This window comes from Scyliorhinus canicula, chromosome 4, assembly GCF_902713615.1.
Source record: "Scyliorhinus canicula chromosome 4, sScyCan1.1, whole genome shotgun sequence".
Taxonomy (NCBI): Eukaryota; Metazoa; Chordata; class Chondrichthyes; order Carcharhiniformes; family Scyliorhinidae; genus Scyliorhinus; species Scyliorhinus canicula.
Genome location: NC_052149.1, coordinates 189,075,349 through 189,088,774, shown reverse-complemented (window position 1 = coordinate 189,088,774; position 13,426 = coordinate 189,075,349). Strand labels below are relative to the sequence as shown.

General features: G+C 44.9%; 1 protein-coding gene across 1 annotated transcript in view; it reads right to left on the bottom strand.

Annotated features, from left to right (window-relative positions):
• Window positions 1-13,426, bottom strand: part of LOC119965240 (electrogenic sodium bicarbonate cotransporter 1-like) — a 133,378-nt gene that overhangs the window by 20,991 nt on the left and 98,961 nt on the right. Inside the window, exon 21 of the mRNA XM_038795713.1 lies at window positions 2,246-2,419. Coding sequence (XP_038651641.1) covers window positions 2,246-2,419 — 174 coding nt within the window. The remainder of the gene's footprint in view (window positions 1-2,245; window positions 2,420-13,426) is intronic.

The window sequence follows — 13,426 nt, the reverse complement described above, 5'->3', positions numbered from 1 at the left end:
GGAAATCTTTTCCACAAATTGAGTGACTGCTAAATTTTCAGAAGAGGAAGACTAAATATGGCACTGGAATTTTATGACAACTCAGAACTTCTCCGTTGTTGCAAAACTGGTGGAAAAAGCTAAGAATTAGAAATCCCGCCCCTGTACATGTTCATGGAGACAGGAATGGGCCTGGGCTGGCATTTGCACATGTGCATTTAGAGGAGGCAGCTATCCATATAAATTGTGTATAACATTGGTGACAACAGTTGTGTAAAGCACGACTTGAGCAGGTTAGACCTGATAGGAACAGGCCTGAACTTTATGAAGTTCTTTGGAGAAGTGAAGTACCCTTTTGGATTGATAGCATACCTCTTTGTGGAAGGTCAATCCTTTGGAAGTGTTAAAAGTAGACAGGAACATACATAAAAGTGCAAAAAACGCAACAACTGTCAAGCTCATTGGAATTGTAAAAAGTGTCAAAATGGACCACCAAAGGCAACTGAAGCTGTCAAGGCATTTATAACACTTGCCCATTAAATCTTTGAAAAAATGTCTGGACTGTTTTAAAAATAATTGATTGGTAAGCCTGAGGGATACCATTACTCGATTAGTACTGCATGACTGATTTTACAACTTTCCATTGTCACAGTAGACTGTCTTCCATTTCATTGTTCAATTGACAACTCCAAGTAGTTATGGACTGAAGTGGCACTATGAAATCTTTTAGAAAGGATTAATCACTTGAATGAAATGTTTGTTTTTATAAGGATGTAGTTGAAGGAATATAAATGTAGTGAATTTGTTTTTTTATGAATGTGAGTGTGTTTTTGAAATAAAGTTGGCACAGGTACTTAGAACTTAATTTTATTAAATTCCAGCATGAGATCTGTCATGGTGGATACTGGGTGAGTTGGCATGGAATTTGATGACATTTTCCTTGCACAGAAAAGGTGGTACTGCCCTCAGCATGGATGCTCTCAGCACAATTCCAAGCATTGCTCCAGAACCAGCTGCACCACTAGCCACAATGTTCCAGTACAGTTACAACTCTGACACAAAACCAACAATGTGGAAAATTGCCCAGCTATGCCCTGTCCACAAAAAACAGTGCAAATCCAATCAGGCCAATTAATGCCCCATCAGTCTACTCTCAGTCATCAACAAAGTGTTGCAGGTATCATCAACAGTGCTGTCAAGCAGCAATAACCTACTCATTATGCTCAATTTGGGTTCCATCAGGACCACTCAGTGATTCTGAGAAATTGACTGCCTTTGACATCCAGGCAGCATTTGATCGAGTATGGCATTAAGGAATCCTAGTAAAATCAAATTGGGGGGAAACTCCCCAGTATCTGGAGTCACACCTAGTACATAGGAAGATGGTTGTGTTTGTTGAAAGCCAATCATCTCAATCCCAGCACATCATTCAGTACTTCCTCAGGATAGTGTCCTAAGGCCAAACCATTTTTGGCTACTTGACTCACTGCCTGACTCTCCAAGGCCTGTTCACTATCTATAAGGTGCAATTAAGGTGTGGGATGGAATACTCTGCACTTATCAGGATGAGTGCAGCACCAACAAACACTTGAGAAGTTCAACACTATCCAGGACAAAAAAAACCCACTTGATTGGCAGCCCCATCTTTCACTTCAGCAACCGACGCACAGCGGCAGCCATGTGTACTATACAAGATGCATCGATTCAACTCCCCACAGTTCCTACGACAGCACCTTCCAAACTCAAGACTTCTACTGCCTCGATGAACAATTGCAGCAGGTGCACGGGAACATCGCTTCCCACAGCTTCCCTCCAAGTCATACTTCATACTGACTTGTGGGGTCAAAGCCCTTGAACTCCTAACTTAAAAGTCCTATATAAAATGAAAACACAAAGATTGCAGCAGTTCAAGAAGGTCGTTCACCACCACCTTCTCAAGAGCAATGAGGGATAGTCAATAAATGCTGACCTTGCCAGCAAGGTCACATCCCATGAATTAATAAAACGGCTTGTATTGCCAAGACCTAGATGATCATCTGTTTGCTCTCTCGACTAGGACAGGTACCTATTATGAACAGGATAGAGAAAAAATAGAAAATAATTACCTTTTAAATAGAAAGAATCAATAACTTTTAAAATTATCCCACGTCTGAAGTTAAAATACCATTCCTGGTTCCATTGGCTAATTTCACAGACATCAAGACAGAAATCTGGTCACTGCATGTTTAGGTTGAAAACATCTGTAAACCACAAAGTAGAAACTTACCATAACTGGAAATATGATTGCAGCAGCTGTTGATTTCAAAACCCACAGTAGAACCAGACACAAGACCTGAAGTAATGTGAAAAGGTGGATACGGCGCAATGGAACATGACGCAAGTAGATTAAGTCAGGCTGGTGCTTAGCAGGGGTAAACAACAACTTCAGCCTGTCCATGAACTATCAAAAAAAGAGAGATGCAGAAAGTTTTGTTATTATTGCCGTGCCTTTTTCCCTCATCTCATTCATTCAAGTTTATTTGTTGTTACTTTTTTTTTTGTTGCACTGTCAGCATTGCACTTGTTATCTCTTACAATCTTGTTCTTCCTCCCATTATTCTACCAGCTTTGGACCCAACTTCATTTCAAAATTCATACATTTCAATTGTCACTTACCAGTGAAACTTTTACTCTGCTTTGTCAACACAACTTAGGTTGTTATGAATGAATGTTTTTATCTTTAATATTGAAACTTTTCTTCATCAAGGCAACAGAATTCCTTCATCAATCAGTGTTCTTGACAATGTCAGTCAATCATGTATAGTCCTCTCAAATATAAAAATAAATCTCATGACAATACACCTGACAATATTAGAGTAACAGTGGTCCAGGTGTTCTGTGGGACAGTAACTCTATAACTGATCCAGGATTACTTCTTCAGTTCACCTCCACTGCTAGCTCTGTTGAAGTCTATGGGAGATCACCTGAATTAAATGCTGGTGACAGGAATCACATCAATACAGTGGACCTTGGGTGCTTGCCTTCTGACAAAAGGATTCTGTAAAACATGGCCTTAATGTCCACCTTGGAAGAGAGTTCAATAATCGTAATGTTTTCCTGAAAAATGGCACGCTAAAAGGAAGTGCGCTAAGCAAAAATAATTTTGTCCTAAGAAAACATGCAATAAGGGTAGGCTTTGTTCCAACCCCAGAGCATTGCCCACAGCCTACCTCCCTGCTTATTGCAACTGCACCAGACACGGCAAGTATTACCTCAAAAAACCTAAAACAGGAGATCCTCGTAAATGCATTTTTAAAACAGAGAACTGGCTGAGCCAACAAAACAAAAGGTTTCGATCTGCAATTTTACCCCCCCATCCAACATAAAGATGAGCCTGACAGCAGTGTTAAGAGATAAATTGAAACCAGAATATGCCACACATTAAGAGTTGCGTCCCAACCTAGTGAAATGTGCCTGTAGCCTCCCTGCCTCCCCTAAACTACAGGTTTTGAGTGAAGCAGCAGCGGGGTTACCTTTGCAGTGTCTCCTGCTGCTGGAGAAATCCAGAAACAATTCCAGCTTCCACTGCAAAGGGGAAAAAAAAACAGCAGCTTCACTTTCAGCTAAACTCTTTGATTGCAAATTGGAAACTGCAAGGTTTACTCAATGTGTGTCTCAACATAATCTCCAGTGCACTGTATTTTACACAATTTCAAGTAGTTATGAAAGCTGGGCAGTAAAAGGAATTATGTAAGGTGGATGAGTTTTGAAAGTGAAAGGTGTGCTTCTGAATGCCAAAACTTGCCAAATGCACAGAACCAAAAATTGAGGTTTTGGCCAACGGTGCTATTTGAGGATGTTTTCTTAGATTAAAGTCGCTCTAAAACAAAATGGGTTATCGGAAAGCACTGTAAATGCGTCATATCTGTACGCTGCCCCATTGTATCACATGTACCATTTCCAAGATACACTCTGGCAAACCCGAAAGGATCCTCCTACAGCACCTTCCAAAATCACAACTTCTACCACCTAGAAGGACAAGGGTGCAGATGCATGGGGAACACATGATCCCCTAAAGTTAAACCTAATAATGCGACCATCAATTCACTCAAAGACACGAGTAGAAGTAAACCGAGGTTTTAATCAGCTTAGAACAGTGCCTGCCTGCGACTGGTACAATACTGTGATCCGCCTACAGGTCAACTGCTCTTTATACTTCCTTTCAAGGGGAGGGGCCATAGGCAGAGCCCATACATGCCCCAACATATCCCCCTGTGGGTGAAGCCGCACAATGGCCCATAGGTGGAGCCCACAAGGTCAACAACATAACATAGCTGTAACACAATGGCAGAACATGATACTAATACACTGGTGAATTACTAGTACTATACATTCACCACACCTAAGTGTGCTGGTAGGGCCATGGATTGCTAGCAAGGTCAGCATTTATTAACCATCCCTTATTGCTCTTGAGAAGGTGGTGGTGAACCACCTTCTTGAACTGCTGCATTCTTTGTGTTTTCATTTTAGTACAGTGCTTTTAAGTTAGGAGTTCAAGAGCTTTGACCCCACAACAGTGAAGTCAGGATGAAATTAGACTTGGAGGGAACCTGCGGGAAGTGATGTTCCCATGCACCTGATGTAAATACTGCCATATAAATACTGTGGCTACAAGAGCAGATCAGAGGCTGGGAATTCTATGGGAATAACTCACCACCTGATTCGCCAAGGCACAAGTCAGGAGAGTGATGGAACAGTCTCCACTTATCTGATTTAATACAGTTCCAACAGCACTCTCGAAGCTCAACACCATCCAACACAAAGCAGCCTACTTGGTTGGCACCCCAACCACCATGTTAATATAGTCACTCCCTCCACCATTGATGGATAGTAGCAGCAGCGTGTACCATCTACAAAGGGTCCTCCAACAGCACCTTCCAAACTCGTGACTACACCTAGAAGGACAAGGGTAAGCAGATGCATGGGAACATCGCTACCTAAAGGTTTCCCAACAAGCCACACACCATCCTAACTTGGAACTATGTTGCTATTGTTTCACTGCTGCTGAGCAATTCAAGCGCGGTGGCTTCCCACCACCTTCTCAAGGGTGATTAGGAATGGGCAACAAGTGCTAGCCCAGCCAGCAATGCTCATAACCCGTGAAAGAATCAAAATTATTTGAAAAGAAACATGCAAGCCCTGTCAGTGACTTCGTCTTTGCATACTCAATTCTCTGTATCTGATCTGGCAACCTCTCTGAAGTGTCATCATTCGTCATATGTTCCATGCACCCACTGAGCTGATCATGTGATGCCATCATTGTACTATTTTGACAGGGCATCAACATGAGCTGAGGTTATGGGAGAGATTTCCAGCAACACTAAACCAGCCAAAAGAGCTGTTATTTGGCCTTAAAGCTGCATTTCAGATTTTAACTAATGCCATGATAGCGAGGTATTAGGAACTTGGGTCCAGAAATGGGGTCCAAGATGTAGCAGGAAATTTAGGGTTAAACAGGCTGAATACAAAAATACTGTTAGCCTGGATTCAAAGGGTTACGCCTGGCTGAGTCACATGGTACCATTCAGAATTAAGCTGATTAGGAATGCCTACTTGAGATCCATTGTCATTCGGGAAAACCTTGTTTTAAAGCCATTATAGGGCCGGATTACCTTCCATTTGTTTGTCAATTGAAGGATAGGTGGCATATGAATGGCATAGCTTTGGTCTTTTATGCAAACGGGAGTGGGCCATCAAGCGCACGTTATAATTGAGTTTCAGTCTGGACATCCCAGAGGAGGATCTTTGTTTGAAGGACTGGGCAGAGCTTAAAAGGGCGAGAGAGAGAATCTTTGGAACGGACAGAGAAGGATCTGAGCAGCCATGAAACAGGTTACAAAATTTGTTCCTGAGAGAAGGATATAAGCAACCATCGAAGAGGTCATGAAAACAAGAGGGCTTTGGAAAAAGGTTCTGAATAAATGTCTCAAACAGAAGAAAGATTGTTTCCAAAATGAAAGTGCTCATAGAATTTACAGAGCAGAAGGAGACCATTCGGCCCATCGAGTCTGCACTGGCCCTCGGAAAGAGCACCCCACTTAAGACCACGCCTCCACCCTATTCCCGTAACCCGAACCTATCCTTTTGGACACTAAGTGGAAATTTAGTATGGCCAATCCACCTAACTAGCACATATTTGGGCTGTGGGAGGAAACTGGAGCACCTGGAGGAAACCCATGCAGACACGGGGAGAGAGGGCAAACTCCACACAGACAGTCACCCGAGGCCGGAATCGAGGCCAGGACTCTGGAGCTGTGAGGCAGCAGTGCCAACCACTATGCCATTGCGCTGCCCCACTGTGCCACCATGCCGCCCTTTGCCTGTATGTGTAAGTGGAATGAGAGCTACCTTTTCATGAAAAGTGTTATATGATGGGAATTTGTGTTAAAGTTAAGAAACTATATGTAATCTGTTAGTGTCAGTTTGAAGTTTAAAAATTGTTTTCTTTTAATAAAGTTTGTTTATAAAATAACCAAGCCCTATTTCTTGTACTATCACTCCCGGAACAAATTGATCTTTCTGCACGGTCTTTAAACTTAAAAATGTTGCGTGTCTGGTTCAATCTCTTAGCCATTGTTGAGGGCTGACCAGGCATCCATAATACTAAAAAATAACAGGGCACAGAACTGTCTAGTTGTGTAATCTGGAAGTGGAAGACAGTCCCTGTCTGGATGAGAGGGCCACCCCACAATAATGAGTAAATTTAGAGAAGCATGACTAGATGTGACAGAGCATGTAAATACAGTCACACAATGGTCAAATCATGGAAGCAAGTAAAGAAACAATATTTTTGCTTCTGCAAGTTTGCCAAGGAAAGGGCGCAAATAGTGTACAACATCTTAATTAGTTGCCTTGCCAAGATTCTGTGTTGTCCATCACTATAAACTTGGCCCATTGGAGAATGCAGGAAGGCTTGCCAATTGCTGATCTTTTTAAATATAAGACATGGCATGCTTTGACTGGGGTGCATCTGAAGAAACTTCCAGGAGGCAGATAGGCAGGCATTCAGATCTCATAGTGATGAGAGTGGGCCTGCTTGTGCTGCATTTTTCATGAGGACTGGGCACATGAGGGTGAACAATTATGTACTGATGGCAAAGGGTGATTAATGAACGGTATGGGCAATTAGGCCTTGTCTGTTGACTATCAGGGTCTTAGCAGCTTCTTCAGCAGGTAAACCTTCTCCTCCATTACTGGTCTCATCACCTGCTTCAGCTTCGAGCAGCTTTTTCTTTTTCTGGCTCGTCTTCCATGAAAAGGCCGATTTGCAGAGTACAGCAGGCAGCTATGACATTACAGACCCTGACTATTGGTTGAAGCAACAAAATTAAACATTTCAAGATGCTGAAAGTGTAGTCCTCCATAACCTTGGTGAATATCTGGTGACATTATATTGCCCCTGCACTCTTCTCCTTCTGTACCTCATTGTTGCTATGAGGCATAAAAGCAAAAGAGTGCAGATGCTGGAAATCTGAAATAAAAACAGAATTTGCTGGAATAACTCAGCAGGTCTAGCAGCATCTGTGAGGGAGAAACAGAGTTAACAGGCGAGATTCGACCAAAACATTTCTAAGTGTCATTTTGGGTGAGTTTCCCGCTGGTTTTTTGGGTGAGATCCAGATCTGGATTCACCAGAGGAGGGTTGAATGGTACAAAGAGGCCCAAAAGTGAGGCAAGAATAAAAATACATTTTAAAAATAGAATGAGGGGGTTGGAGGGGTGGCAATCACAAAACCTCAAATTGAGGAAAGCGAAAGAAAATGGAGGAAAGAGAAAGTAAATTAAGTGTAGAGGACGCCTTACCCAGAAGATTGCATAATAGAAATACTTTGTTTAGTGCAAAACATATTACCGCTCGGATAAATGGGAAAAAAATGAAGGGCGGGATTCTCTGAAAACATTTCTGATGAGACCATCAATTCACGTGATACGTGGTTAGAAGTGAACAGTGGTTTTAATCGTCTTACAACAGAGCCTGCCTGTGACATGAACTCCAGATGAACTGGCAGGCAGGCTCTCAGCATCAACCTTTATACTTCCGGTTAGGGGGAGGAGTCGTGGGTGGAGCCTAGGGTGGAGCCCAGTACAAACTCCCGTACACTCCCAGTGCATCTCCCCCTAGTGGCAGAGCAGCGCAACTGCTCGTGTGCCGAGCATACAGGGACATAGTACAACATGTGTAATACAGTGTGAATTACGCTACTGTGATTCACCACAATTTCTAAGTTCACTTGTGGCGGGTATTTGGGGAAGTTTCCCACCGCTATTCAATGACACATAGTCATTATTTTGGGACCTGGGGAGTTTCTCACTGGTTTAGCCCACACTTAGGGTGCTATTCTCCGGCCTCAATATGCTCTCACTCAAGCAAAAAGAGGCTGGTGAATAGCGGGAGATGGCAAAAACGAGAACCGTGCCAGGCACCAAACTGTTTGCGATGCAATCGACCCGCTCCCGTAGGCGAAATCGGGATCTCACCGAGCGGGAGGAGCTGTGTCCCACACTGGGTGTTCGGATGTGGGATGCTGCGTGTGTGGTGTTGCCTCCCTCAGTGTTCAAGCACAGTGTCTATACAGCAAGGTGTGATTGGGATGCTAGGAAATGACTCCCCAATGCCACATGACCCGCCCACCCACGGGGCAGTATTCAATGGAGGTTATGGGGAGGTGTCATCTGCTAACGGGAGAGCCAGTGAGGGCCCTGCATTGCCTTTTTTTAATGAAGGTGCAATGAATCGCACTTAACTGGCCAGTGGTGGGCCTTCCCCGGAAACTAGGGCCTCGGGGGGGTAGAAGTCCCGTTAGTCAAGAGCTACCAGCCAATCAGAGATCAACTACTCGACTGAATGGGAGCGCCACTGGGAGGTGGTGGATGCTGCTGGTAGGGCAGCCATTTGAGGCCTTGGAACATCGCTGGATCCTTAGGCCACAAGTGAGTGATCTCTCAGAAGGTAGTGTCTCTCAGCAGCCCCTTTTCCAAATGCTGAGTCCCCCCATCAGGCAGCAAGTGCCTTGGTCCTCACCCACTAACCAGCCCCCCACCCCCATCTGACCCACAGGGGAGGGCATTAAATTTCATCCCCACTTTCTGGAATTTTGTAAATGAAGACGATTTTTAAAAACTGAAAAGGAACAATAAGGTGAGATGATCTCGAACTTGGAAGTAGAGTGATTGTGAAGTGTTAATTAACAGGAATTGTTCCACTTGAAAAAAAAGCTTTGGTCCAGCATTTGGTTTATAATGCAGTGGTTAAAAGTATACAGTCCTGTTTTGGGTTAGGCTGTTACCAATCTACCATCTCTAGAAATAAGTGGAGATCTCTGGCCTAGTTATTTTCTGGTCTGAAATGTAACAGAAATTACACATCTATACTAAACTGACAGCCTAAGAAGACTATTATGTACAATATTTTTCTCTTCACGCTGATGTTTTAAGTAGATTTGATATTTCTGTAATGCTGCTCAAATGCAAACGCTAAAATTGGGAGGATTAGCAATTTTCACTTTCCTGCCTCAATTAACATGGAAACACACAAAAGAAGATTAGACATTGGCTGCTCTTGTGGGTGTACATCAGGAAACATCATGTTTGGCAGAAGCGCTGTTCAAGTGTCTCAGAATAGAACAGTGAACAAATATTACTTCCTCCATTTTTCCTTCCGTTTGAGAAGAAATAGGCTAGGTTTTCCTCGCACTGGTGGATTAGCAGTAGACTAGGAATACCACTGCATACATACATACCCACGCCTAATATCTGCGATCAACCAAATACAATTTACTCCTGGAACCGACTTTTCCCTTCGGAGGTGGGATTGGGTGTCAGGTTCAATTCCAAGATGAGAACCTGTTTCCATCACCTGTCAACCGGGAAGTGGAATTTTTCCAGGGTCGGGTCCTTAATAGGCCTGGAGACGGGTCTGCCATCAAATTTGGCAGGTCCAAGGTGGGAACGGAGGGGGTGGGCAATTCCAAAGTGGCTCCAATGAAAGGCCCGCCTCAGCGGCCACCTTTGTTGAAAAAGTCAAAATAATTTGAAATTGATGGTATAAGGCGTCAAAGTTGCTGAGAAAGTTACTGAGACGTTGCTGCAGTTTGAACTGTGTGTACTGACCTTCAAAGTCTCCCTCCTTGCTGCCCAATATTTGAATGCTTCTCTGAAAGATGGCCCAGTATAACAGAACCTTTATGAAATTATCATATCATTACAGGTTTCTTGGAGCCTTTACTAAGCTGCCCCAGAGCTCCCTCACAAGTATACCGATGGCCCATCCATTCCTGCTCTGAGCTCCTCCGTGTAACTGCGCTCCAGAGGGCATAGTCTCAGATTAAAGGGGTGCCAATTTAAGATTGAGATGAGGAGGAATTTCCTCGTTCAGAGGATTTTGAATATTTGGAACTCCTTACCACAGAGAGCAGTGGGGGCAGGATCCTTGGGCACAATTCTCCCACAAAACGACTAAGGGCGTGAAGTAAAGCAGAGCCCAAGCAATTCTAATAAAGTTTCAAACACGTTTCCTGCCTGCTGACTCAACCAGGTCACTGTTCATGGCCCCATTCACTGAGCATAATTGCAGAGGGCTCCTAATTCCTAGTCACCTTCCGGGAAATAGCGTGGTGTCCAAAGTTGGGCCTTTTACTGGGCCTTCAATGAGCTTGTTTGATGGTTTAATAGTTGTGGGTCCGGATTGCTGCCCGTGTTCTTTTTCGCACTGCACAAAATGGAGGAGGGCGGAAATAAAGGCAGGAATTCCAGCTCTACCACTCGGTGGCCAATCTGTTTGCTGTCCAGTTTGGAAAATTTCAGCCCTGGACTTTGAATTATACACACAGGATGGGTTTGATATAATAACATGGTTCATGATAATGTTACCACAGCTGGGAGGAAACTTCAGCATCAGTACATCTTTAAAAAGGCTTCATCCAGTTATAAAAGGTCATCCATTTCCCAGCAACTGACACTTAAGATTCTGGCTGGTTATCACAGATTGCCAGAATGGGCGTTGAGCTCATAAGTGCTTTGAAAATAGCATATTAAGTAGTTTGCTCAGAAGTAACCATTTAAATATGATGCAGAACCTAAATAAAGATGAAAAGCAAATGACTTGTGCCAGGCAAGAATGACAAGATCACCAACCCCAACACAAAATCCAGCCCAATTAATGCTGGGAAAGGAGTCATCTGGGCCAGTTATGTAATCATAGATATCATAGAATTTACAGTGCAGAAGGAGGCCATTCGGCCCATCGAGTCTGCACCGGCTCTTGGAAAGAGCACCCTACCCAAGGTCAACACCTCCACCTTATCCCCATAACCCAGTAACCCCACCCAACACTAAGGGCAATTTTGGACACTAAGGGCAATTTATCATGGCCAATCCACCTAACCCGCACATCTTTGGACTGTGGGAGGAAACCGGAGCACCCGGAGGAAACCCACGCACACACAGGGAGGATGTGCAGACTCCACACAGACAGTGACCCAAGCTGGAATCGAACCTCGGACCCTGGAGCTGTGAAGCAAATGTGCTATCCACAAGGCTACCGTAATGAATCATGATCAGTCCATACAGAAATGTACTTTTTTGCACTACAGTCGCTTGTTTAGCCAGTTCTTTCTATTTTGTCAGTGTGTCAGTAACTGGTACTCCAGTTTGGATTAATTCAAATGCACTTTAATTTCGGACGCCCAATATCCCAAATCACTAAAGCATACATTCTGAGAGCCAGTTTGAAGTTTATATTGCAAGCGTCCTGAGAAGATGTACCCCAAGAGGAAACTCAAGGGGAAAAAAATACAAATCTCTATTTTAATTTCAGGCAAAATGTTTGAAAAAGCTCCTGGGCATTTCTGGTTTCTTGCTGTAGATTCCTACATGCACTACCACGTCCAATCTCCGCTTTTCCTCCTATCACCTCTTATCTCTTCTACAGCTCTCGACGCACAGATCAAACCACTGCTTTCTTCACCTTTGAAAAAGTAGCTAACCACAAATCCCACTGAATGGTGCCTCCCTTTTTCTCACACGTTCTATTCCTTGATTAGTTTTATTCGTTCACAGGATATGGACACCACAAGTGAGCACAGTAAGAAGTCGTACAACACCAGGTTACAGTCCAACAGGTTTGTTTGGAATCACTAGCTTTCAGAGCACAGCTCCTTCTTCAGGTGAGTCAGTGAGGAAATGGAGGGTCCCGGGGTGGGAGCCACCTCTGTTTGTCAGTCTCACACCCTCTCCCAATGCCCTACAGATATTGAACGTTATGGCAGGAATGTTGGACACTGAGATTTCCCTAGTGGTGCTGGTGCTATGCGATGCGGCCAGACGCCGTAGAAGGCGGCAGCAGCTTCTGCGGATGTTCGAGGCAGCAGTACATGTGCCAGACCCCGTCCTTGAGGACCCGGCCGCCCATCAGGCTAGGGAGTGACCAGAGGGGAAGTCCCGCCACGCCCTAGAGTGTATAGGTGCCACTGGTCATTCAAACAAATGACGGACAGCATGTGCCGCAGGAGGTTCCACCTCAACAAGGAGACGGTGCAACAGCTGTGCCATGCCCTCATGAACCTGGCACCACAAGGAGGACACACACTCCCGGTGGCCGTCAAGGTCACTGCAGCCCTGAACTTCTCCGCCTCAAATCATTCGAGACCGGTTGGGGACCTGTACGGTATCTCATAGGCCTCAGCCCACAGGTGTATTCGGCAGGTCACGAATGCCCTGTAGGCCCGGGTGGAAAACTACATCGTCTTTGACATGGACCAGGCTCAGCAAGATGCCGGGGCAGCAGGTTTCTCTGCCATTGCCAGGATGCCCCAGGTCCAGGGGGTAATTGAGGGAACGCATGTTGCCCTACACTCAGTGAGTCAACTGCGGTGCCCTATGTTAACAAAGGGGTTCCACTCCTTCAACATACAGCTCATGTGCGAGCACCAGATGAAGATATTGCATGTGTATGCACCCGGGGAGTGTGTATGACAGCTACATCGTGGGACAGTCACTCATCCCTACTCTCTTCGAGGAGCACCCCAGGATGGTTGGCTGGCTCATGGGGGATAAGGGATATCTGCTGAGGACCGGCTAATTCCGCCAGTACGGAGACTGAAGTGGAGATCCGGTACAGCGAGGCCCATGCAGTCACTGATGTCATTGAGCGGTGCATAAGACTCCTCAAGATGCGGTTCTGATGCCTTGACTGCTCCGGTGGTGCACTCCAGTACACTGCCCAGAGGGTCGCCCGCTTTGTTGTGGTCTGCTGTGCCCTCCACAACCTCGCATAGCAGTGGGGTGACGAGCTGGAGGATGGTGACGAGGAACATGAGGAGGGGGACGAGGATGAGGAGACGCCGGACCAGCAGGGGCTGGAGGGTGAGGCCGGGTAGGAGGCTGCAGGATAGGCAGCATCAGTAAGAGT